This window comes from Nothobranchius furzeri, chromosome 6 (assembly GCF_043380555.1).
Source record: "Nothobranchius furzeri strain GRZ-AD chromosome 6, NfurGRZ-RIMD1, whole genome shotgun sequence".
Lineage (NCBI taxonomy): Eukaryota > Metazoa > Chordata > Actinopteri > Cyprinodontiformes > Nothobranchiidae > Nothobranchius > Nothobranchius furzeri.
This window is the reverse complement of record NC_091746.1, coordinates 55539944-55565664: the sequence shown is the minus strand read 5'-3', so window position 1 is coordinate 55565664 and position 25721 is coordinate 55539944. Positions and strand designations below refer to the sequence as shown.

The window sequence follows — 25721 nt, the reverse complement described above, 5'->3', positions numbered from 1 at the left end:
AGAGCTGTTACGGCAGTGCAGCACCACTTAGATTGGAGGATTTCCAGATTCATGAGATACTGTAAGCTGACACAAATCTTCAATGCAAAGAGAAACGGCTTCGTAGCTTTGATTGATTTGTGGACAGGCAAAACTTATGCGTGTCCAAATGCTTAAGTAATGGAAAAGCCATCCTCTACTCTCTTGGCTTCTTCCGGCACACCAAAATTACAGCCCTAATTGATCTTCTCTGACGATCGCTTTTGGTCATTCCTTCTGTCTCGCACTGTTTCTGCTCTTCCTGGCTTTTTTTCATTTCATAATCAACTATCTCCCCTTCAATTAAATGACAACATTTTTAATTTAAACAAACTTTACTTCGTCATTTGTCTTCTTCTTTGTTTGCAGAGCTTTCAAAACTGTGGCACACTTGGATGAAGGCCACAAAGGAGGCATCTGCAGTCCGTCGGGCTACATGTCAGAAATTCTGAACTAAACCAAACTCAGAAAAATAATGTTGATTAAGAAAAAATAAAGAGACAAAGGGAAAGTGTATCCTTCTCTGTGAGTGGGTGGTCATAGTGGTCGTGTGTCTTTGCCAGCTCTTTTACGTGATGATTTGACATTCCTGCAGCAGGCCAAACCATTTCTTCGTCTTTTGTTCTCCCAACCGAACTTCCAATTTTTATAATCACTGAGTGCCTGTTCTGAACTCAGATTCTGTTCATTCATACCATTTTACTGCTACTTTTACAGGGCATAAATTGGATATATGATAATAAGCACCTCTGGCGACGGTTTCAAAACCCTAATGAAAAGTTTGTAGTGTATTTTCTATAAAATGTATGCACATTTTATAGCTCTCCCTTTTTCAGAGAGGTTTAATCTCCTCCATCAAAATATTTTTTAACCATTTAAGTAATCAGAAATTATTTCCCGACTCCTAACAAAACCTGAGCAATTGCCTTGATCAAACCTCCAAATCATATTGCTGCTTGACTTCTCTCGCCAACATCGCTGTATCTATCGGCACGTTATGTGGCCGTATAATTTAAACAGTGTGACTGTAACTTGCTGGCATTGTTTTGCCGGGCAGAGGAGCCAGCAAGGCCTGTGAGTCTTTCTTGAGGTTCTTGGGGAACACCACATCCACCCTGCTGAATAACAAGACCAGACAAAGTATGTGAACAATGCCCAAACAGGTCATGTTACAAGCAAAACAATCATTCACCAGCACTGAAACAGATTGCAAAAGACGTTAAATGTGGATGAGCATAGGGGGGGCAAAGTGACTTTTGCATAAACAAATAATTTCCTAATTTCTTTATTTTTCTGCATTTCTAAAACTTTGCAGGGCTGGAATGCCATACCAGTTGTTCATTTTGTCTCACTTTGTTTTGTGGTTTCCCTTTTTGTCATCCTCATGTTTTTACAGCGGTCACTCTGTGGAAATACTGCTGAAAGCTTACAGTTTTTCTAAACCAGTTATAAATATTTCTCAATACTTAATTCACTTTTACAAAACTTCCCCTGCAGCAGGAAAAACAGTTAATGTGGACCAAAACATGATTCTTTTACCCCCACCTCCCACTAACTCCACCGCTACCACCAACCAGCCACCCGCTTTCCAGTAAATCTTCACTAACATAACAATCGTACCCACAAATTGTGCAATATTTATGGCATCAAGTCCTGGAAAGGGGGTGACAATATTAGATGATTAGGGCAAAACCATTATTCGTTGTAGTTGTGGGTCCATCTCAAGCCCCACAATGCGGGTCTGAAAGTGAGGCCAATGCGGAAGTGAAATAAATTGCAGTTCCACCCTCATTTGCTGGGGGCTGGTGTCAGAAGCGAGCAAATCCTCATTGACTTCCATGTTAAAAATACCAATTTCACAGCAGAAATAAACATGTTTACAGCCTGGTTCTAAAACATGTTTTAGGTTTAATTGATCTAGTTTATACTCATGACAACTGAGGGGGGTACATTTTTTGTCTCTCTTCTGTTTAAGTGTATTAAAAACCTAAAATTCTGACTAATTAATGAGCATCAGACCCACGTGACTACAGAGCTAGCTACGTGGAAAGGCCTCAGTAGCCTCAGTCTGACCCTCGGTCTCGCCTGAAAACTTTTCTGTGATTTTTAGTCTCTGAACTCAGTAGTTGTAGAGTTTGTGTATTCTTTTTTGGATATTATTTGTGCAATTGTTGGACAAAATGACTTGCTGTGGTATTAATTGCACTAATTGAGCATCCAAGGAGTCTCCACTTCATTTTTTTCGGTAAGTAAAATTATATTTATGTATTTTAGGTCACTGCCGCTTTTGCACTAGCTGAGCTTATCAAAGTAGCTAGCTAACTACAATTTTAACATGTACTGTGCAACAATGAAATTTAGATGTAATATGGTAAAATAATTAATAGGATATATGTCTACGGGTGTAAAACCCAGTGCATTTAACATAAAAATTGGTTGAAATATGACATGTTGGTGGAGCTCTCAGAGGGAGACTTCTGTGTTCCATTCTTCCACCCGGGTCTCCCCAGCGGTCAGCCTGGCACATCTCATCGCTTTGGCTCCTGTCTGCTGTGCCGGCTGACCACTTGTGGAGCTTTCGGACTCGGAGAGAGACCTGACCACAGAAATACTGCAGCTCGGTGAGTTGGTTGATAGTGCTTGATGTTAGTCTCCAGAAGTCTGAATGCCATAAGATAAACTCGCTCGTTTTTTATTTTTTGCATATTTGTAAAATAGTGTTGTAGGGAGCGACTAAATAACTAATTTGTCCACAAAGAGCAGTGACTGGGTGCCCTGTTCTCATGGGAACTAGTGTGGTTTAATAAAATAGAAATTAGTTAATAAAACTGATTATTAAAAGGTTCGTAACACTTACTACGTAACATTCAACGGAGAAAAATGCACTTCCATTTTCACTATTGAATGTTGGATGCATTTAGCTGAGAGCCTGCATGAACGGGGCCTAAGTATACACTGACGAAGCTATCCTATAAGCAGCCAACTTTTGAACATTTCAAAGAGTGAGACGGGGTTGGGAGCGGACAATTCGCCGACCGTTTAGAGCGGGGGGGGGGGGGGGGGGCTATTAATATTGACTTTATTTATTTCTACTCTGTACGGAAGAGGATTAGAGCCACTGACAAGGAAAAAAAGAAAAAAAAAGAGAATTCTTACTTTTTTCTCAGAATTCTGACTTTTAACCTCGGAATTGTGACAGGAAATTCTGGGAAAAAAGTCTGAATTCTCTTTCCTTTCTTCTTTTTTTTTCTTTTCAGTGGTCCTAATCCTCTTCCATACCTCTGACTTTACAGAGGGAACTGACCTTTGTTTAATATAAATTTTCTTTTCGTGAGAAAATTTTACATTCAACTCTCCTGAACTTCTTCACATTATCTATCATCTATCTATCTATCTATCTATCTATCTATCTATCTATCTATCTATCTATCTATCTATCTATCTATCTATCTATCTATCTATCTATCTATCTATCTATCTATCTATCATCTATCTATCTATCATCTATCTATCTATCTATCTATCTATCTATCTATCTATCATCTATCATCTATCATCTATCATCTATCATCTATCTATCATCTATCATCTATCTATCATCTATCATCTATCTATCATCTATCATCTATCTATCTATCTATCTATCTATCTATCTATCTATCTATCTATCTATCTGCAGTAAAGAGTTACAGGAACTTTTAATTATAATTAATGTAAATGTTTAAAATTCCATCTAGGGGTGGGCAATATCATGTCATTCATAATATTACCAGTTATTATTTCCTGCCAAGACAAAAAATCTATCATGTTAAGCTAACTTCATGATGTAATTGCATCCACTAAACTGAAGATTATGTTCATGTGGGTCATCAGCATGAAGTTATTGAAGTTATCAAAGCAAACATGGCTGGAATCAGTTTTACTGTCATCTGTGTCTCTAAGTGTGTGTGCTGCTGTAATGAGTGGATGCCCCCACTGTGGGACTAATAACATTTGCTCAATTCTAATCTATTAACTCATATCAGCCAGTAGGAAAGAAAACGTTAGAGTAATTTTGGCCTTAAGGCTTCCATACCAGTAACCTGGTTATGGAGGAGGGGTTCGTCTCACAAACAGGAAAAACACTGGTGAAGTGGTGAATTAAAACATCAGGATTCCAAATGTTTCAATTCCCCGCGTCACCAACTAATGTAGGAGAGAGAACGTGTGAGTGAGTCACCACGGTAGAAAGCCCAGCTTGCTGTGAGCGAGAGTAGCGAGCGATCTGTGCCTGATGAGTGAAAACAAAAGAAAAACATTCAGGACTTAAACTCCGTCAACACCGGCTGGCGAGGTGGCTGCATTTCTAAATAAAGCATGTCGTTATGGTGGTGCGCGCAGCCGCAGCTCACGGTTCTGGGAGAAAGAACCAGGCATGCCCATCCCATCAACAGCAGGTGGAGCTCACCACTCCACCCATCTCACAACCAGAGCGGAGAAAAAGCACATCGGCTTGGATTATACAGATGGGATTTTGTGTGTGAAATAACGCCAGTTAAATTATTACTGAAGTGTTGTTTGTGTGCATGTTGTTCAGTAGCTAATGCTATAATTAATATCATGTTTTTTCATAAACCCTACACACTGTGCGTGATGTGCGTTTGGGGAGCGCAGGCACTGGTTTAGTGTGAGATATTGGAGGTGTGGCGTGAGAGCGTGTGAAGAGGGTCAAATGCGTGTGTCTCACGCTCAGTAAGTGAGAGTTGGCAGCTCTGCTATAAGTTTGACCCCAACATACAGGATGCTACACTAAGTAGTAAATGGACTTAAAACAGTCAGGCACGGTTTCATTTACTGTTACATATAAGGTGATATTCTAACATTTATGTGTTTACTGTAGAACTAAGAGAACAAAGTGACCACTTGATAAAGTTCAGAGCAAAAGTTACAACATGCAAAATGCATATGCAGCCTTCTCAGTTTTCTGGTATATATTTGATGACATATTTCTTGATAAGTTGATGTTACATTGAAGAAAAACAAAAACTATCTTAAAACTAAAATCATTTTGATATGTTATTGCACAGATACGCTGTACTGTTGAATCCCAGCAGTATGGGGTTTTTGGTTTGTTTGTTTGTTTGCTCTATTTTTTTCCTAGCAGGTATTCATTTCTCCCTGCGGTTGAGTTCCTGCCACCACCCCCAGTTTTGGCAGCTGAACGTCATCAGCTTATGCAAAAGTAAGATTTAAAGATCCTAGTATCTTTGGTGATCTCACGCCAAACAAACATCCTTTGTGCTAATGGTGAAATTCATTCAAGCTGATCGTTAACCTGCTGACCTCTATAACTTTATTCCTATTCCTACTTCCAAAGAAACCCCTGTGCAGAGTCCTTTAGACACGTAAGTGAAGTTGCTCCCCCCCCCCCCCTCCAAATCTAACAAAATTGGTGTCAAACATTTGTGCCACGTTTGTGCTGGTTTGTGCTGCAATATAATAATGATATATCAAGAATATGAAAATAAATGTAATAACTATAAGTGTCATGCTGGAACGAAGACGAAAAACTATATACATATTTACAAGAAAGTAACACGACCACTCCTTTCTGCATCTAATCAACACAATGACCCACACAGTAGAGGCTAATGATGCAAATGAACCGTGAGGAGGTACGGAGGAGGTGTTTTGCAGGTGACAGTTTCTGCTTGTCAAGCAACAATAGACAGCAACAATAAGATCGACCCTCCTATATTCATGAAACCAAAGAAGTCCAGTGGCCTTCATTCAAACCCAATTTGAATTATCATGCAGATGCCTCACTCATTCATGCCAGGTGTGTGACTGCAGGTAAACACTGGTGTTTGAAAAGGGGTTTGACCTGGGATAACCTTTGGAAACTTTTATTTATATCTTTTCAATAACAGCAGGACACTTTTTTGCTGCACAAACCTGCACAAACATTTGACACCAATTTTGTTTGGTTTGCTTAATGTGGGGGGGCTGGTTGACCTTTTGACCTTGAACCTTTCACTAATATTTGTAAAGTAAAATCAGCACAAACACAAACTTTAGCAGCACAAACCAGCACAAACATAGCACAAATGTTTGACTCCAATTTTGTTAGATTTGAAGAAGGAGGGGGCAACTTCACTTAGGTCCTTCAGACTCCTGTTTTCCAAACTCTCTCAGCTAGAAATCTCCCCTCTTCTCTACTGCTACTTGATTCTGGCCACTCTCACTCAGGACGTTCAACCGGAAGCTCTCAACTGTCCACATTTGACTAAACGGCAACATTTTTTCAGTCTGACTAAAAGTCTGTTTAGTCTGTCTCATAATCATGACAGTGATGTCATATTGAACAACAGTTGTATGTGATTCTAATTTAAATTATTCTGTTTCAGGTGGAAATGCTGTGTGATTCCTGTGTCCTGTGGTCCATGACCTGTGTTAGCCCGGTTCTGGATGTGGCCTTGCTGAGTTGTCTGTAGCAAGGTGCTCGGCTGTCTGGGAGGTGGTCTGAGTTGGTTCCGTGCTCTGTGGTGGCTGCTGGTTTCCTGGTGCTTGGGGCGGTTCCAGTCTGGAACTTCCAGAGTGCACCTGATCCTTGGAGTCTCACACTTCACATCCCAGCACACGCACGAACACGTTTGTTGATGTTTGTTGTTCATTGTTTACATGTTTATAGTTGTTCATCCCACGTTTTCTTGATGATTCTTAGAAATGTTTCTTCACAGGTGCATTAGCTGGTTGCTGTTTTTTATGTTGGTTTCCTAGTTGTTTTTGTTTTCCTCTCTTATTTACTTGTTTGTCCTCTATCAACCCTCTTTATTCCAGATTGGTTCAGCATTTACATGCTAATGTGGCAATACATGACCCAAAGCAATATTACAATAACATAAATTTTTATTCAAGGGGAACCTCGTACACAAAAGGCTCCTCTTGATAGAGCAAATCTGTTCAGCACATTCTGACAGACAGATGACCATTCTTCTGTCATGTTGCTGTACAGGATATGTGTAGAGATTTTCTTTTTAAAGATAAATAGTATTACATTTAAAGAGCAATACTTTCACATAATCAATTTCCCACACTTTCTGTATACCTGTATTTAGTTGTTTTTCAATAAAGAATGACAAATTATTTAAGTTTGTTTTTTTTGCACACAAATATCTATTTGTAAAAAATATGTACAAATATCTACAAAGCTAATATTTACATAACAAGTGTGATTGGGTTTTGCAATACGGCAGCCTCTAAGGTTTAGTTTAGTATGATTTTTAAACCAAGTAAAGTTAGTAAAGAACACATTTCTATTGGCTGCTAGGAAACTGTTGGACTTAACATGGGCCTGTTGTAGAAATAACTTGGCATAAATGATTCTTCCTTCCTTTTTTGTCTTAACCAAAGAAATTCCAGTAATTGAGCAAAAACATTTATTTTTTTTACATTAGATTTTTTAAAATAACAGTACACAAAGTGTCAGTACATTTAAAAAATGTAAAATAATAAAAGGGGCCCAGAAAACTACAGGGTGAGTGGAACATTGGGTTGTGAAGGAAGTGCAGAGTTGTCAACAGTATTATGGCTATAGCTAAATTATATCAACAACACATTAGCTATAACAGTCAGGGATACGGTTATCCAGTTTGCCTGAAAATAAATCTGTCCTAAAGGCCAAATTCAAAAGCAGCGAGACTCCCACCTGGAAGTCTTTCACTGCTTTTGGAGCTGGCCATCAAGAATATCGGCAAAATTACCTTAAAAAATATAATTTCCCCCATTTGTGAAATGAACTTTGTCTGACAAAAATATCCCTGGCCTGTCATGTCTGATGTGAGGATGCACAACAACTGCACCATTTAAGCTAGAAATAAATGTAGCCATAACACTGTTGACAAACCTCCTGACCTTCTCAATTTTAGCAGGGTTTACACCTGCCCTCCAGCTACACCTGTGGGTGATGGATGACATGATGATCATCATAAGAGGGTGTAGAAGGTGAAGCAGGTGCAGGTCATCCTTCATCATGTTGACCAGCTTCACACTGCTGACCACCCCATTTCATTGACGCCACAGTGGATGAGAAGGACATCAGGAGCTGCTCTTCCATGCAGGGAGTGGAAAAAGAAGGGGAGAGGGTCTTTCCACCTCAGTCCGCCCCAACCAAACCAGGACACTCTGACGTCAGGAAGGCCAAGGTTGTCTCCGAGGGTCTCTGCAGCTCTCTCGGCACCACGCCTCATGTAATTGTCTCCAATGATCCAAATGGCTATGTAGAAAAAAAATAACAGGTTTGGCCTAGCTGTTTAAAAGTACTAAAACATACATGAAGCTGTCAAGACAGGTATTTGGTACCTTCACTTGCTGCTTTGTGTAGCCGACATTGAAGACACACAGGCTGCCATGGTGACCTTTTAACAGATCTAAGAAAAAAATGTAATAAAAGAATGAAACAAAATCTCCCAGACCTCATTTCATGCTTGCTAATCAGCTAAGGCCCATTTATTGTTTGGATCACAGTGAGTTACACTAATTCTAATATATTTTTATTTCTATTATACATACATACTTTTTAATTATTATTTTCACATGACTGTTATCAGGCTCTCTTGTTCTGGTTCTCATGATAATTCCATTTCTTCCAGTAAGTTATCTTGTGCTTACGTCATCTGTATAATGTCTCGTTACTTTTTATGAATTGTACTGAGTCCAGAATAAAGGCTACTTGGCTTTACAAGATACAAACAAGTGTTACATTTTAGAAATATATGAAATTTATTTAGCCTGCTAATTTATCTCAAATAGTAATAACTACCATATTTTCCAGACTATAAGTCTCACTTTTTTATAGTCTGGCCAGTCCTGCGACTTGTACTCCGGAGCGATTTATATACCAAACTATGTAGGCTATACCGCGCTGCTGCTGCTGCTGGTTCCGGACCAGGAATGAGCTCTCCTGCCCCGCTGGGAATAAAAAACATACAGCCATCACCTGCTGGAGCCTGTTGCGCACTGGATCCGGCCCAGGTTACAGCTCCTCTGCCCCGCCATCACCTGCTGCAGCTTGTGGTGCACTGCTGCGGGCTGGCTCCGACCCAGGAATGAGCTCCCCTGTCTCGCTGGGAGGGTCTCAAACACTGCCATCCTCTGCTGGAGACCGTGGCACGCTGCTGCGCCCGCATTGTTTATTCTGTTATTGTTACCGGTACTTGTCTTGCAATGTGAAACGCTTGGTCTCAGATTTTGTAAGAAAAATAATACAATTTTCCCCCCAAAATGCGACTTATAGTCCAGTGGAACGTACATATGTTTTTTTCTTCTTCATTATACATTTTATGGCTGGTGCGACTTATACTCCGGAGCGACTTATAGTCCAGAAAATACGGTATGTTAAAAATATTGAAAACTTGCTCAAAGCAAAATATATTTTCATTAAGGAAATAACTTAGAAACTTACCGATTCAATATTTTTGAATCCACAGAAAGATAGTTTTCATGAAAAAGCGCCGCAAACCTCCACACAAACTCCATGTGAGCTTCAGATCGTTGGTGTTCCACAGAGTTAGCTCCGGTTGTAGCTAGGTAGCTACCTCCATTAGCTTAGCTCCCACCCCCGCGTTGGCTTTAGGTTAGCTTGTAGCTACATTAGCTTCAGTTCGACCGGGTGTCGTCATTTGATCCCAGCCTTACAGCCTCACCGTAAGCTCCACCTCTCTTCCCTTTTGTGGAATTGTCTGGGCTTGACGGAACCTGCGACACAGTCAAAATGGCGGTGGTGGCCACCTCCCATTTTAACTCAAAAATGTTTTATGTCCATATATATGTTTGTCGATGGTCCATCATAACCTGGCAAGCCATCTTCTATAATTTAGCCACGACCCACTCAGGACTATGGACAGCACTAAGACCAATCAGAGCAACAAAACATGACATCTTTCCCACTACGGAAATTGGTCAACGGGACAATCTGACACACACACACACACACACACACACACATATATATATATATATATATATATATATATATATATATATATATATATATATATATATATATATATATATATATATATATCCTCATTCAGAAGTTGAGCCCATCCTGACAACTTCAAGTCATTTATTCTCAAGTTTCAGTGTCCCCTCTGCAACTGAGATATCAAATTTCATCAGGGAATCTAAATCATCCACCTGTCAGCTTGGCCCTCACCCCACAGTGCTACTTAAAGCTTGTCTTCCATCATTGGTTCCTCTCATTTCTACTATCATATAATCTTCCCTCAATACTGGAGTTGTTCCTACAGCATTAAAAACTGGCTGTATCACTCAGATTCTCAAAAACCCGGTGCGGATCCCACCAACTCTGATAGTCTACGTTCAATATCTAAATTACCATTTATCTCCAAAATCCTTGAAAAAGTTATTGCTTCTCAGCTTCACTCTTACCTTAATTCGCATAGTCTATATGAACAATCCCTATCTGGTTTCAGACCCCAACATAGCATGGAGACTGCACTGGTAAAAATCACTAATGATCTACTAAAGACTAAAGACAGTGGAGAGGAAAACTCCTTTTTAACAGGAAGAAACCTCCAGGGGATCCTGGCTCAGTATAAGCAGCCATCCGCCACGACTCACTGGGAATGGAGAAGACAGAGCAGACACACACATACACCAAGCAATGTGTCTATGGTTACATTGTGATTTCTTAGTAAATATTCTATTTGGCGAGAGATAAACTTTATTGTATTTATCCTAGTGAATCTATAATTAAATGGGTAAACTAGTATTAGCACATCCAACGTCAAGGAAAGCAAAAAGTTATTATCAGGAGAGGGAGAATGTTTAAGTGGTTAGCAGCAGTGTGCTAGACGATGGCCCCCTCCATGAGGCCACCACAGCTCAGCAGAACATCATTGTAGCTTCTTCTGGGGAGAAAAACACTTCTAACTATAAAGTTAACAGCTGAAATTGCCGAAAATAATACAGTGAAAGAGCAGATTGTAGAAGAAAGTAGTAGAGTGTGAAAAGTGGTCAGTGTATCCTCCAGCAGTCTAAGGCCTAGTCCACACGCCCCTCCAAAAACTTGCATCCACACCACCTCGTTTAAAAAAAAAACTCTGTCCACACGTAGCCATTTATGTAACCCTGGTCCCACATAGCTATGGTAAAGCTAGAGTATATAGTACAATGAGACTGGGCCTAGGTTCGTAGTGCTATAAATAATGGTATCCGATACTCTCTAAAATTAGTTAATAAGGACCACCACACTGTATTTTACCCAAATTCAAATCTCTCACTGGGTATTTATTTAAACAACACAAAAACAAATAAATTAAACACTTACTTTTATAAAATGAAATGAATTGAATTTAAATAAACAAACAAAACCACGGTGAAGGTGACGGCATGGGTTATAATAAAAGATTTTCAAAACAAAATATAGCTTTCTTAGGTGCCTAATGTTATTTCGGTTACAACCGTTCACACCTTTAAAAGAAAATAAATTTCAACCCTTTTAAATACCTTTGATGACAAATACACACTTACAGTTTAATCAAACTTGTAACAGTGGGCCCACACTCTCACACACACCTTTACCCTATCCAAACTACTAAAGATTATTTATGAGATTTCAATGATTTGCTTTATTAAGTCTGATATTTAATCTGTGTGATATTGGCCGTGGGCAGGACACTGTCTCTATGGGGTAGTGGGTGGGTAACAGTACAGAAGCTGCAGAGGGGTGTGTTAAACTACGACTCTGCTTCCTGGTCTGGACCCTCGGTTGTCATGGAGGACTAATAAAACTGGCCATGTTCCTAGAAAGAAGAGCTGCTCCATCCAAAGTGGGATGGATGCCGTGTCTTCGCATCAGACCAGGTATCCCCCAAAAAGTTTTCCAATTATCAATGTAGCCCACGTTGTTTTCAGGACTCCACCTAGACAACCAGCGGTTGACAGCATGCGGCTAAACATGTCGTCACTGGTCCGATCAGGCAGGGGGCCAGAGAAAATTACGGAGTCCGACATTGTTTTGGCAAACTTACACACCGAAGCAACATTAATTTTAGTGACCTCTGATTGGCGTAACCGGGTGTCGTTACCGCCAGCGTGAATAACAATCTTACTGTATTTACGCTTATTCTTAGCCAGCAGTTTCAGATAAGATTTAATGTCGCCCACTCTGGCCCCAGGTAAACATTTAACTATGGTTGCTGCAGTCTCTAATGCCACGTTTCTGACTATGGAGCTGCCAATGATCAGAGGCCGCTTGTCAGTGGGTGCGTCACTGAGCAGGGAAAATCTGGTGGCCCACGGGCTGGGTTCTATGCTTCCTGCTCACCCAGCCGGCCTGAGGTTCCGGCTGCTTGGGTTCTGCTGGAGGATCACTACGGGGTGGTTCTGAGCTAGTTAGCCCTGCACTAGCTAAGTAGCTACGGCTGTTTACGGGCTTTTCAACAGCGTGGAGCCGGGCCTCCAATTCCGACACCCTCGCCTCCAAATCTACAAAAATGCTACATTTATTACACGCACCATTATCACTAAAGGAGGCAGAGGAGTAACTAAACATCTGACACAGAGAGCAAGAGATAGAAGACGGAGAAGCAGAGACAGAAGTAGCCATAGCCGTGCTGAGGCTAAGCTAACTGGATGAGCAAACTGTTCAACACCAAATAAACTGCGTGCGAACTCAAACGGTTCTCTAAAAGCTAGGTGGAACAACAAAAAATGTGTTTTTTAGCGTGCTTATGTGCTACAATAACTCAGAGATGTCCTCCTAGTACAGATAAATTAAATCAGTTTTAGCAAGCCACAAACACCAAACAGCTACACGTGGTGCAAAACTGAAAACAGGAAACAGGAAACACCTTACCGCCAGGGAGCGTCTCAGGAGCGAACAATGGACCAACCCAAAGTTCAAACAAGCTGACCAAGTGGGGGAAACAGCACACAATCAGCTTCTCCCCACTTGGTCAGCTTTGTTTGAACTTTGTGCTGTTAGAATACCATACTCTGGTGGTTTACTAGTGTGAAATTGTTGCTTAGTAGCTTTGTTAGCTTTTAGACCTATAGGTTATATAGATTGTATAGAGAGTACATTAGAACTCCCAGAGAGCTGCCAATTGGCACCATTGTTTTTTGACCTAGCATTCTTAAGCCCTTTTCAGATTGACATTCTGGAATATGTGTGGAGAATTCAGTCCGGGTTTTAACCAGAACTGTGTTTTCAGACACATCACTTTTGTCCCTGAACTTGTCCTTTCGGTTGCCTTCCCACTGCAGGGAAATGTTCCAGATGTCTGAGGGGGAGGGGGTGGGAAGGTTTTACTCAGACATTGCGTAAACATAGTGCAGTGGGCGTACATGTGTCATTTACCCAAAACAAAGCTATTCAGTCAAACATGGCCGACGAAGAGATAGAATTCCTCTCACTGATCGGACTTATGTTAAGCATAATTCTGCGCACATGAAGACGCATAAGAGGCCTGGATGATGAAGCTCAATGGTTAATAAAGGAATCACGGAAGCGGTGTGATGCGCTCCGTTGCGTGTCTAGGAGACGGTACCATAGGAGGCGAGCTGCCGTGGTTCGCCTCATGCTACAGAAGCGAGTTATCTAGGTGCGCACAGCGTCCCCCGGTCCCCTTCTCCTCCCCCTCCTCCCTGTCCGGAACTCGACCTCACCAGTCTGAAGCAGCCACCTTGTCCGTGACAAGTCCGGTCCTGTTACTAGGGGCTTCATCTGGTTTAATTACGGAAAAGGTTATCCGGATGTTTGTATTCAGACACAAAGGTCTTAAGGACAGTGTCCTGAACATTTCCGTTTTTCATGGCCTGTCTGAAGGGGACTTCTATCACTTGTGAACGTTCGCCTTTGTTCTGTAAATCACTTCAGAAGATGCTGGTGCTCCCCTCACCTCCCCCTCTTGCCTGTTTTTTTTTTTCTAGCAGTCAGGTAAAGAGGCAGCTAGAGGAAAACCAGAGACACAAGACTACTCAACAAGAGCGTATTCAGTCAGAGACTACATGCAGGATTTAATGACAGAGCATACAGGCATCTGTAAAATGTCATTTTTTTATTACAATGTTTGTAGCCTTTATAGCCTATGTTGCATTCACAACTTGTGTGCTTATCTGAAGTCTTCACAAAGTCAGTCATACATTATTTTGGGTGGGCAAGTTCAGTTGACCCAATTCAACAGAAGCCCTTTTTTCAAAAGGGCCACAAAATGCTCAGGCAATCCAAGAAAGAATGATGGTTTTATTAGAACAATAAACCTTCAAATGCACAAGCCTTTTGAGAATGTTTTGTGTTGCAACTCAAAACAATTTTGGGGGAATAATGCAGGTTAACTGCAATGCAAGCTTCAATTGTCCAGGTTCCAAAAGAAGGTTCATAACAGCTGTCATGAAGCTGCTTTTCAGGTGTTGAAAACAAGCCAGACTCTTGAAAAGACTTCAGGTGATCAGCTAAGTCTGAATAGAATTTATTTTTCAGATTATCTGACTGCAATTGCATGTAAAAATAAACTATGAAAAGTGAAACTTCTTCAATCCTTTGAGTTTTGACGTGATCTGTACTCTGTCTCTGCTGAAGCCACGCTCCTTGAGTTTTTTAGACAAACTCTCAAAGAGGTGGCTGTCCGTCACAGTTCCTGAGATTTGTCTGGCTACATCTACCTCTGCTCGTGGACAGAAGTTCACAGATCTCGTTGTCACTTCAATTAGCCATGTCCGCTGGTTGTTTACTAATTTTACCATGTTTATGCGGTTTATATACTCTTTCCGGTCAGGGGTCACCGCACATTTGCTACGTTATTTGACATCTTCCTCTGTTGTGCCAAGGCGCAATCGCTGTTTATAGGACAGACAATTACTGCAATATTACCACCAAGCGAGGCGCAACAAATGCAGCAAAATTCACACAACGCCATGCCAGCATGGCGTGTTTATAAAACACAATGTTGCGGTAATGTTACGCTGATTTGCCGGCACAGTGTGTCTTGTAAAAAGGGCTTGTGAGTCATTTTCTACCAGGGCTAAAAGGGTTAAAGAGGCAAACAAAATGAGGGTAACCTAAATGACTGAGAATTTTCAAGGTCCCCAATATTCCTCCACATTCCTGCACAGATAATGGCTACATTTACAAATGAAAGGCAGCTAATTGTCAGTGATTGAGTTGTGATTTTCAAACCAAGGAGCCATTTGGCTACCTCTGTGTGGCAAGGTGGAGAAACGAGGGCCCGGGCAGGATTCGATCCACAGGCTCCCGGGTAAGAGTCACAAGCACTTACCAGTCAGCCAAAGGGACATCCACTTGGCCAAGTAGCCAGGGTGCATGATCAATCAGGACACTGTGACAGGACGCTCACACTGTCACATCTTCCCCCCTCTTTCCACAAGCACATCCTCGTGCTCCCATGCAGGGTGCCACAAACTTCACATCCATGGACCTACTTGACAGTAGTACATGGATCCTGCCAACAATGCCAAATGTGGCAAGGTGGAGAAACGAGGGCCCAGGCGGGATTCGATTCCCAGACTCCCGGGTGAGAGTCATACGTACTAACCAGTCAGCCAAAGGGACATCCCCTTAGCCAAGTAGCCAGGGCGCATGATCAATCAGGACACTGTGACAGGACGCTCACACTGCCACATCTGGTAGAGCTGAGGGGGTCGGAAAATCCTGGTAGTTCTAGTGTTAAATCTCCTCTGCCTCAAATTGGATAACAGCAATGCGACTGTACAGCTGACTCTGTTTGCTCTGCAACGTGGGTATTTTATCTCCACAAATAACACAAGTCTGAAGAAGTGCTGCTGTGTTGTTGATTTGCAAATGCTAATGGTTAGCTTCTACTAACCGAGACGTTCTCAGCTGTTTTCTAGATGCCAAACCATCAACAGCCTTGTTAATTTCATAAAGCAAGATCCGGAATTTTACCCAGATGTTTACTAGGCATGTTTAGTTGTCTGCAGAATTATGCTTTCGTGTCCTAAAGGGGCCTTTTAGTTTTGTGTCTGGAAAAAAAAAGGAACTATGCTGTTAAGTTTAACCATCATGCGGATGACAGCAGACAACAATCTCAATGCATTGGTGAGATTAACACCAGCATACCCTCCCTCTTTCTCCTCTTCTCTTTTTTCTTTTTTAGATTAAGGATGGCCAGCTTCTCCTTGTACTTTTTCATAATCAGAAGTAGACAGACTGACATTTTCAAAAGGACATGTAAAGGTCATATATTTTCTGTTCCTTGCTATGTGGTCTTACATTACTCAGGATGTGTTGTGTTTTTTCTGTGTGCCTCATCTCCTCTTGGAATGTCTTGAACTGTTTGCTGTGGTATCTTATCAGGTACTTAGCGGTTCTGAAGTCTATCATGGAACCCAAAACATTCTTAGGTTTGACATTTGCAGAGAGACGGACTTTGTCCTTATGAAGTTCTTGGAGTCAAGCCAGATGTCACTTTACTGACTTTTTTTGGCCATTGTGGTGCTGGCTGTCTTCATTTGAATATAATCAAATTCCAATCTCATTCTTTATGAGACGTTATTGAAGAGTCACGTATAATTAAATACTCCTAAAGTAGAATTCTCTGTACATTTTTGAAACCCTCTAAAATCTACCTTTTCTTCAACAAAGAATTCCACTGATATTGTCATTTGAATATGATAAATAATGATACATAAACAAAATAAATACAAAAATATGCACAAAAATGAAAAGTTATGCAATATTCTTGAAAATTAAGAATAGCGCTTCCAGCTTAGAATGTATAGAATTTTCTGTAGTTTCTGTACAAAAAAGAAAACCACATCATTACTATGAATTGAAAGGTGAGCACATGTGCTTTATTTCAACAGTGACATTTTTTTTTCTTTTATTACGACTAAAATGTTTACATTTATTTTGAGAATAGGGTATTTCTCCTACCATACCTTACCATACCAGTTTAGTATAGCACGTTTACACACAGCATGAGAGCTGACCAAAGTGCTTCTCCAGTAGTCAAACTAGTGTTCACTATGCTCAAAAGTACTGGGCCCAGAGTGGGTAGAAGGTCACACACCCGTTTAGGTGGGAGAGTGTCTCCAGGTGAACCAGTTGACTTTGTGGAGCTAATCAACTTCTCAAAGTCCAATAAGCACACTGGAGTGAAATCAAGGAAGCAGTGTGGATGGGGGGCTTCCACCGTAAAAGTTGATCTCAAGGGCATGAAAGCGAGCCTAATGTTTTATATCTTATTGTGAAAAAAGTTCTGGGTATCAGTGCATGACCAAACAGAAGGAGTTAGACTATTAGACTTGTTTAGTGACAATGTGGAATGTATGGTACTAAATAACTTAGCCTGGTCCCCCTTATGATGGGAAATAATATGAGAGAAATATTTTCCAATATTCCACCTACATTCAAGCACTCTACAGTGCAGCCTAAGACTGCGAGTTTCATCAGTCAACCAAGGGTCCATAACGGTCCTCTTCTGCTTAGGCTTAAGAGGAGCCACTGAGTCCAAAGCAGCCGAGCAAGTCATAGTAAAAGAATGCAGAACCTCATCCACATCCATCGAAGAGATAGAGGCAAGTGTAGGTGAGGGAATCCACATCTAGGGCTGATAAAAAAAAAAGGGAACTCGTAGGAGAAATATATCTTTAGAAGCAAGGTGCCTGTCTCCTAGCGGATGACAGTAGTCCAGAAATGTTGAATACAAATAAGGAGTGCAACCTTCTGTTCAGCCAAAGCTAGAGACAAGGTCAATTGTTTTTTTAGTGCAAACAGCCCTTCAGGAGAGCTTAAAGGTTGGTTTGTGCTTGACGCGTCCGCGAGGTCCGCACGGCTCTGCGCAGAAAAGTTGCATCATTTTGCGTCATCTTAACACCACGCCCCTCCACCGCGCCTCCGCATGGCCCAAAAATTCCGCAACGCGCACCTAGGAAATTTTCTAACCACGCGGACGGTCGGACGCGGAAAAACATGGCGGACCGGCAAGAACTAGTTTGGCAGAGATTCGTAAATACAGACATTTGTATAATTCAGCTCTCAAAGATCACTGTGATCAACATGTTGTTAATAATTCTTGGAGAGAAATAGCTCGCACTGTCGGAAAAGACGAGGACGCTGTTAAATGCTGAAATGCCATGTTGTAAACAGTAATTTCTACTTCTACTATGGTGTAGTGTTGGATGCATGCCGTAGAGCTCCATGCTGCCCCGTTCAGTTTGGGAGAATATTGGCTCACCGCAGAGACGAGCCACATGAACCATAAACGCTGCGATTTGTGAAGCGCGTTCCAGCCGCGAGCCGCATCACCAAGCGAAAAGTGAATGCGTCAAGCGTAAACCAAGCTTAAGCCTCATTCACACCGAGTGCGGCATGGATGCGGTCCGGTTTCCGTATGGCTTCCACATAATAAATCATATCAATTTAAAGCACACTTATTTCACTTTCTGTCCTGTATTTGTAATTGTAACGCCATTTTTGGGTGATTTTTAGGTTTATCCTCTATGCGGTGGATAATCGAGGCAGTCACACCGATTCCAGTTTTGTTTCCGTTCGCACATCCTGTCCTGTAGTGGATGACAGCCGTGCTGAAGGTACGTTTGCCTCCAACCATTTCCGTATTCCTAATCTGAACATAGTAATTCTACGAAAATGGTCCCAAACCTTTCCACGGAAGCTGAACTCACACTGCATCTGCCTTTTTTCTGTTTGCCTTTTTCTCACATCAGAAATAGCAGACCGAGTGTACAACTTGTACAATGGCTACACCAGTGGAAAGGAGCAGCAGATGGCCTACAATATGCTGATGGAGATCCCTCCTCCACTGCTTTATAGAGTCCAACATCACTATAACTCCCACTATGAGAAGTTTGGAGACTTTGTCTGGCGTAGTGAAGATGAGCTGGGCCCCAGGTGAGACACCAGTTTAACTCTGGTTTTTAAACGTGAAGAAAGCAGCTTCATTTTGTCCCAGTCTGCTGGGATTTAGCTAAACCTGCTTGTCATCTTAGATGAATTTGGAGTTGTTTGTGATCAATAACCCTCATCTCGAGGTTTCTTACATAAGAGTCAAAACCGGCGGAACTCACTGCCAGATTTGGATCATTCACCCATTTCTCTTGGCATCGTCCTCCACCCCACTCCTCTTGCAGTCGTGCAGGAGCGCTTATTGCACAACACTCGCACAGTCCCAGAACTGCGTCTTCTGGAAATGGGGCGGGCAAGGTCACTATTAAGACTGTGGGGTTACAGTCACTCCACACATCACCATGGCAATGCCAAAACAGGATCTGACAGCCAAGCCAAACAGTAAACGTGATACTCGGTGAACACTAACTCAACTTCCAACTCCATTTCCTTCTCCTCCTCATAAAAAAAGTCAATCTGTAACCATAATATACCACCCTGACATCCCCTCACCCCTGACCTTTCCAACAGGGACACCCTCGCTGATAGTTTGAACAGACAGCGAGACATTACAACATCACGGGAACAAAGGAAAGAAAGAGGCCGACTGGCGAACAAAAAGAAGGAAGTGAAAACAATGATTCGAAACAAATGTTTAGAACAAAAACATCTATGCGTGTGAGTCTGTGGAGGCAGTTGCTCCAGCACTGATGATAGCAACACACAATCTTAAGTTACAGCCCAATGTTTTGGTTTGTCCACCCCCACTGCCTGGAAGCCCTCCTTTCAAGCTATAAATAATATAATAATTGAGGAATAATTTTGGTCTGTAGGAAGTTTACGCTTCCCTCTGATTGGTGAATCAGAGTGGGAGACACAAGTTGGCCATTGGGACTTACTTAGGATGTGGATTGGACGTGTTGGATGGTGTGTAGTTGTATGTGTGTGGGCAACTCCAAGAGGGTGGAATTGGAGAGGTGGGGGTGCTTTTGGATGAGCGAGTGTGGATTATTTACTGCCTGCAGTTGGCAGGGTTTAGCCTCGTTGTGGTAATTTACAAGAAGGCTCCTTTGGTGGTGCTTTTTAAAAGGTAAAAAAGAATGGCCGAGAGAAACGCAAGCACAGTCAGCACTCCTGCAGGAGCCGAGAATCCCAGCAGCCCCCCCACATGTCCACGATTGTTACAGCTGAACGCCTACGTTGTGATTTGCACATGCTGTGATCCATGGTCAGTGTTCTGTTTGTTTTATTTCTCTTTGTGGCAAGAACACCTTTCCTGTTTTCACACTTCAGCCGTTGTGCTGTAATCACCCACCGAGATCAGGAAAAAAATGTTTGCAATTTATGCTTTTGATTGAACTTAACTGTAGTTTTTGTTGACATCAGTGGATTTTAATCTACTCTTAAATTTAGTTTTGCTTCCCAAACTCTCGTTGATAATGACTTTGGTATTCTGTTGTTTCAGATGCAAGAATTAAAGGAAATGAAAAAATGCCCCCGATCCCCAATTCACCCCCCAAATAAGTGAAAAGGATGTCTGTGCTGCTTGCTTTAACTAAAGACAGATGTTGATGCTCGGCAGACACCGCTACTCAAAACAAATAGAATTTTGCCTCTCCCCCTGTGTGTTTTAGATGTTTCAAACATCCATATGGGCTTAAAATCCTAGAATAATGTTTTTTCTAGATAGGTACAGTGTGTGTTTGTGTGTGTTTCCAGATGTGTCCTCTATAAATTCTGCTGACCTGACATATGGCTTCTACATGTAGTAAAGTTCAGCTCTAGACTTCGGAGCCAGAAAGAAAAAGTCTTTGTTTCATTTACTCTAGACAGCTGCCGCTGATGTTTAGAAAGAAAGAAAGAAAGAAAGAAAGAAAGAAAGAAAGAAACCACCACCCGAATATGAGCATGTTCTGTTTTTGATCCACACTGGCAGTCCTGTCAGAATGACAAAAACATGAGGTAGGCTACTTTGAATTCTTTACCATTTGAATTCTGCAAAGAGTCATAATTTATAAAAAAAAAAATAATAAAATAAAATAAAAATAATAAATTCTCTACTTAGTTTTTGGGGGGGTTTCTTCTGCGTTATGTGAACACAACCATCCATCCATTCTCGTCTGCTTATCTGGGGTCGGGTCATGGGGGCAGCAGCCTAAGCAGGGAAGCCCAGACTTTCCTCTCCTCCGGGGGAATCCCAAGGCATTTTGATGGTAAATGATAAGTGACCTGCACTTGTTTAGTGCCACTCAGGACTCCAAAGCGCTTTACACTGCAGAGTATCATTCATCCATTCACACACACACACACACACACACACACACACACACACACACACACACACACACACACACACACACAATCACACATTGATGGTGATGAGCTACGATGTAGCCACAGTTGACCTGGGGGCGCTCAGACAGAGGCAAACTTGCCAAACTGGCACTGCCGGTCCATCCAAAGATCAGGTTTAACGACTACTTATTGTATATTGCTTTTGAAAATAAACAGTCACTCTGAGTTTAACATACAGGCTCAACATGAAAATTGTCTTCAACACCGATTTCCTTCATTTGCTTCTGATAGAACTAAAAGTGCTTGGTTCAGAAAAGTCTGACAGATCACTTAACATTCATGGAGTCACCCGTATTGACTCATTAAGGCAAATGCTGCTGTTGATTTAGCATCCAGGAATCAGGAGAGAACATCTCTGCTAATAGAAGCTAACCGTTAGCATTAGCAACTCCACCATGCAGCAGAACTCTTCCATGCTTGGCTTTTTGGTGGACAGCAAACAGTCAGTGGCAGAGTTATGTTGCTGTTAGCCAATCAGAGGCGAGATGTCTAAATATCAGGAAATAAGACACCAAATCCTGTCGTCTAAAACTACTTTCTCCTCTGGCTGATTTCTATGTCCTCAAACAGGCGCACCAGAGCCCCCCCCCCCCCCCCCCCCCCCCCCCCCCCCCCAGAGAATGACTTAAGTCATTTATTCCTACCAGACACCATTGCAAATGTATTAAAATATGAGTAAAGTTGATCTTTAGTCATCCTTTTATGCTGGTGAAGGTTCTCAGTCATCCAGGTCTTGGTAATCCAAAGGGTTTCGAATGAAGGCAATCGGACTTCTTTGGTTTCTTGAAGATGTTTCGCTACTCATCCGAGGAGCTTGTCAATTCTTTGCCAGTTCTTTACACTTTACTAGAAACACGTCGCAATTTATAAATTTAACCCACAATTTTTGGGGGGACTTTATTGTGTGAAAATTTGTGTAACAAAATTGCACATTTTTATTTTTACTTATTTGCCTTCAGTTTTAAGAAAGTAGAACCACACCTTCAAATTATTAATCTTCTCAAAAGTTCAATTTGAATGATCTTTCTTTTCTCTCTTCATCAGAAAAGCCAGTCTAATACTAAGACGGGTGGAGACGATCAGCCTCTACTGCCGCTCCCTCCTGCGCAGCACCCACATCCAGAGCCGCACAGACACTATGGCGTACATCTACTGTCGGAGTGAAGAGGGCCGACCCTCCAGCAACACGTGGCATAGCTCTTTACACGACAGTCGCCCAGCATGCATGGAAAGGCTCATTTCTGTGCAGCGCAACACATACAGCAACACCAAACTCCGATGAGGAAAGAGTTCAGATTTGAGCAGCGCTTTTTTTTTCTCCTGCAAAATGACATCAATGATTGATGAACCTCTTTATCTGCAGCAAGTGTCTCACGTGACTGGTGTCTTTAAAAAAACCAGGAGAGGATAAAAAAAATAAACAGCTCACTGGGCATGGTGTTGAAGCTACCAAAAACATGTTTGGTGTGTGGCCTACTTTTATTAGAAAACAAGGATTGTGGAAGAGTCTTTGGAGCAGACAGAATTCTCCATCACCAGTGATTGTGCATATCAGTGAGAAACTGCAGTGTAAACATGTACAAAAAAATGCCATTGAGTCAAAAAAATAAGGTTGGCTTAAATACATTGAATGTAAGTATATAGTTCATTTTTGGTGCTTATCTTGAAAAAAAAGGAGGAAATATTGTTACTGTAGATTATTTGCCTTTGCTACTTTTATTAGAACTGGGGAACTGAGGTCTGTGTAAGTCATTTCAAATGATCATTTCTTGTTTTTTTCAAGTTCACATTTTGCTTCAGGATTCTTAAATCTAGACATAGAAACTGTAGTTAGTTTTATTTAACACAAAGTTATTTCATGCTTCTGTATAGAAGTAGGGTTGAGAAATGTGATGGTTGGGATAATATCACAAAGCAATTTTCATAATTTATTAAAGCTTATATTTGAATTCTGAATTATAGGAATTATAGGAGGATGGGCCAAACCATGAAAAAACATAACTTTCAAAATTATTTTCTTTGAAAATAAATTGTGGTCAGAGATTGTATTTTGTCTGTGGACACATCAGCTTGCTTAAACATTAAAGTGAAGGTTATTTATATTTTTAGATATGCATACTGAGAAGCTGTTTCTTAAAACAGATGCCTTTCAAGGCATCTTGCATTTCATTGGATGTGAGTGTTAGGGATACCTATAGAGATGATTTATGCAAAAAGTAGGAAAAATGCTAAAACAATTAAGACATGAAGTCTTCACCTAATACTGATGCTATGCTATTAAAACGATGGTTTCAAGCATTAAGTAACCTTGTAATATAATGAAAGCAGCACAAGTCACAAAAAGAGACATTAAAATGATCTGCCACCGAATGAAGAAGGGCAATGTTTTATTTGTATTAAAGATTTATTTATTGGCGCTTTAGTCACAATTTGGATCTAAATAGCTGACTATGCTGATTGGCTTTGTGATGTTTACACTTATTATCATATTTTAACGCACTAACAGCAATTTATTAAAAACTAAAGCAGCAAGTTGCCAGTGCAACCGGCTGCTAGTTAAGTCATACATTTGCCAAATCATAGTCCGCCCTTTCTATTTAGCTGTTGCCATTTGATAGTAATAAGGTGGAGAATGGTTACCATTTTGCACCTATACAGTTTCCCTGCAACCCTGCTTCAAGCTGTGCTTTGTTGCACATATCTCACTGGGCAGCGTCTGCTGGTGAAAGTTGGAGACACAAATTAGCAAAAACAAAAAGTTACAATTTTCTGTTGGAATCAAACGGAATTGGCTGCCCACAACATTTTTTGCATTTTTCAAAACAGAAAAAAAAAGTGAAATTATTGTGTCACGTTGGAGCAGAGGTTGTTTAAATGTTCTGGATGCAATTTAGTCATTAAGTGCACTAATTCATTTGCTAATCCCAAAGTTATGTACAACTGAGTCGAGACTGGTTTCAGTAGCCCATGTGGTTTCGCTGACTCAAATTGTGTCTCAAAAATTATTTTAACTAATTTAAAAAAAAATCTCAAGAGACACCATGGAAACTGAGGATCTGCACATATTATCCTAAATGAATCCTACTCACCAACTGGCACCAACATTGCCTATTGAAACACAGAATAAAGACAATTTTATTGCATTGTAGCAATACATTATTGCTTTATTAAGACTTAATGTTAGAAAAACTATTTGAATATAATTTCTTATCATAGTGATAAATCAGACGTGTGGCAGCTACAAAGATAGGGTTAAGTAGGCAAAGGTTAGTTTGAACAGACTAGAATATAAAAAAATATATAAAAGATATTAACTGGCAGAAGTAAGAAACTACCTGGAGTTTCAACTCATGAAATAAGAATCTGTGATTGTATGGAGGGAATGGGGTCCTTCTCCTTTTTGTATGTCAGTCAGTTGACTTTCCTTCAAAGCCATTAATATTGTTATAATGTAAACAAACAATGCCTTTTTCCAATATGTTTATTTCATGTTATAACTTGTGATAATAAATTATTATAATGTAAATTATTAAATGTAAATATACCTGTGTTATTATGTGGGGTTTGTCTTTTTCTGAAGAATGTGACATATTTAAAAAAATGTATAGACAGAAAGATTGAATATTTTTGGTTTTGAAAGTTGATCTTTATTTGATTCGCTGTTGACCAAACAAACGATCACCAGAATATGTCATAGCATTTGCAAACATTTTTATTCATTTTATTTTTAATTTCACCTTTACTCTTTTCTTAATTTTTTTCATTGTCACCCATTTTTGCTTATTCTCTGTCTGATTATTTTACCAGCGTCCAATTTCACTGACTTCATTCACTAAAACACTTTCACTTGTAATTTAGACCAGTTTCAATTATTTTATGCAATACGATAGCGCTGAAAAACTGAGTCAAAACACTAAAAACCCTTGCACACATTGAATTAGATGACAAAATAATTATTATTGTGTATGAAATATTTGCCACTGTGTATGAATAAACAGAACGTTGGATACTTTGCTACTCCCAACCACCACGGTGATACCCTGACTGCTGTTTTCTTCTTGTGTTTACGTCATATCAGAAGGAACCAAGGGGGATGTTATTTCCCAAACCTTAAAGTGTTAACACATGTTGCAACAACCACATCCAAAACAGTACTATTTATGACATTTTAGTGCACATATTGTTCACTTTTCAATGAGCAAAGATTCTGTGATGAGCTTTTTAACAACTCTATAGGTAATGATGCATGTTGGGTAATGTTTCCAAAACTTTCAAGACTTTTCATGCAGCTCATGTGCAATATGTCGCCTCATAATTAAGGTTATATATTTCTATTTGGTATTCATGGAGGAAAGAGAGATATTTCATCAGCATTAAAGAGAACATTTTATGCAAAAATCACCCAGTGCATTCTTTTGTGCTGCTTTGTAGGTATTTACTGTCCCTATAAACACTC

General features: G+C 40.6%; 1 protein-coding gene across 2 annotated transcripts in view; it reads left to right on the top strand.

The window, feature by feature from the left end:
* Positions 1-25303, top strand: part of LOC107374609 (astrotactin-2) — a 548261-nt gene extending 522958 nt beyond the window's left edge. For both annotated transcript variants that reach the window (XM_070552342.1, XM_054744913.2), the window contains exons 21-23: positions 18497-18597; positions 18733-18916; positions 22310-25303. In XM_070552342.1, coding sequence (XP_070408443.1) covers positions 18497-18597; positions 18733-18916; positions 22310-22547 — 523 coding nt within the window. In that variant the 3' untranslated portion in view covers positions 22548-25303. The remainder of the gene's footprint in view (positions 1-18496; positions 18598-18732; positions 18917-22309) is intronic.
* Positions 25304-25721: the final 418 nt, after the last annotated feature.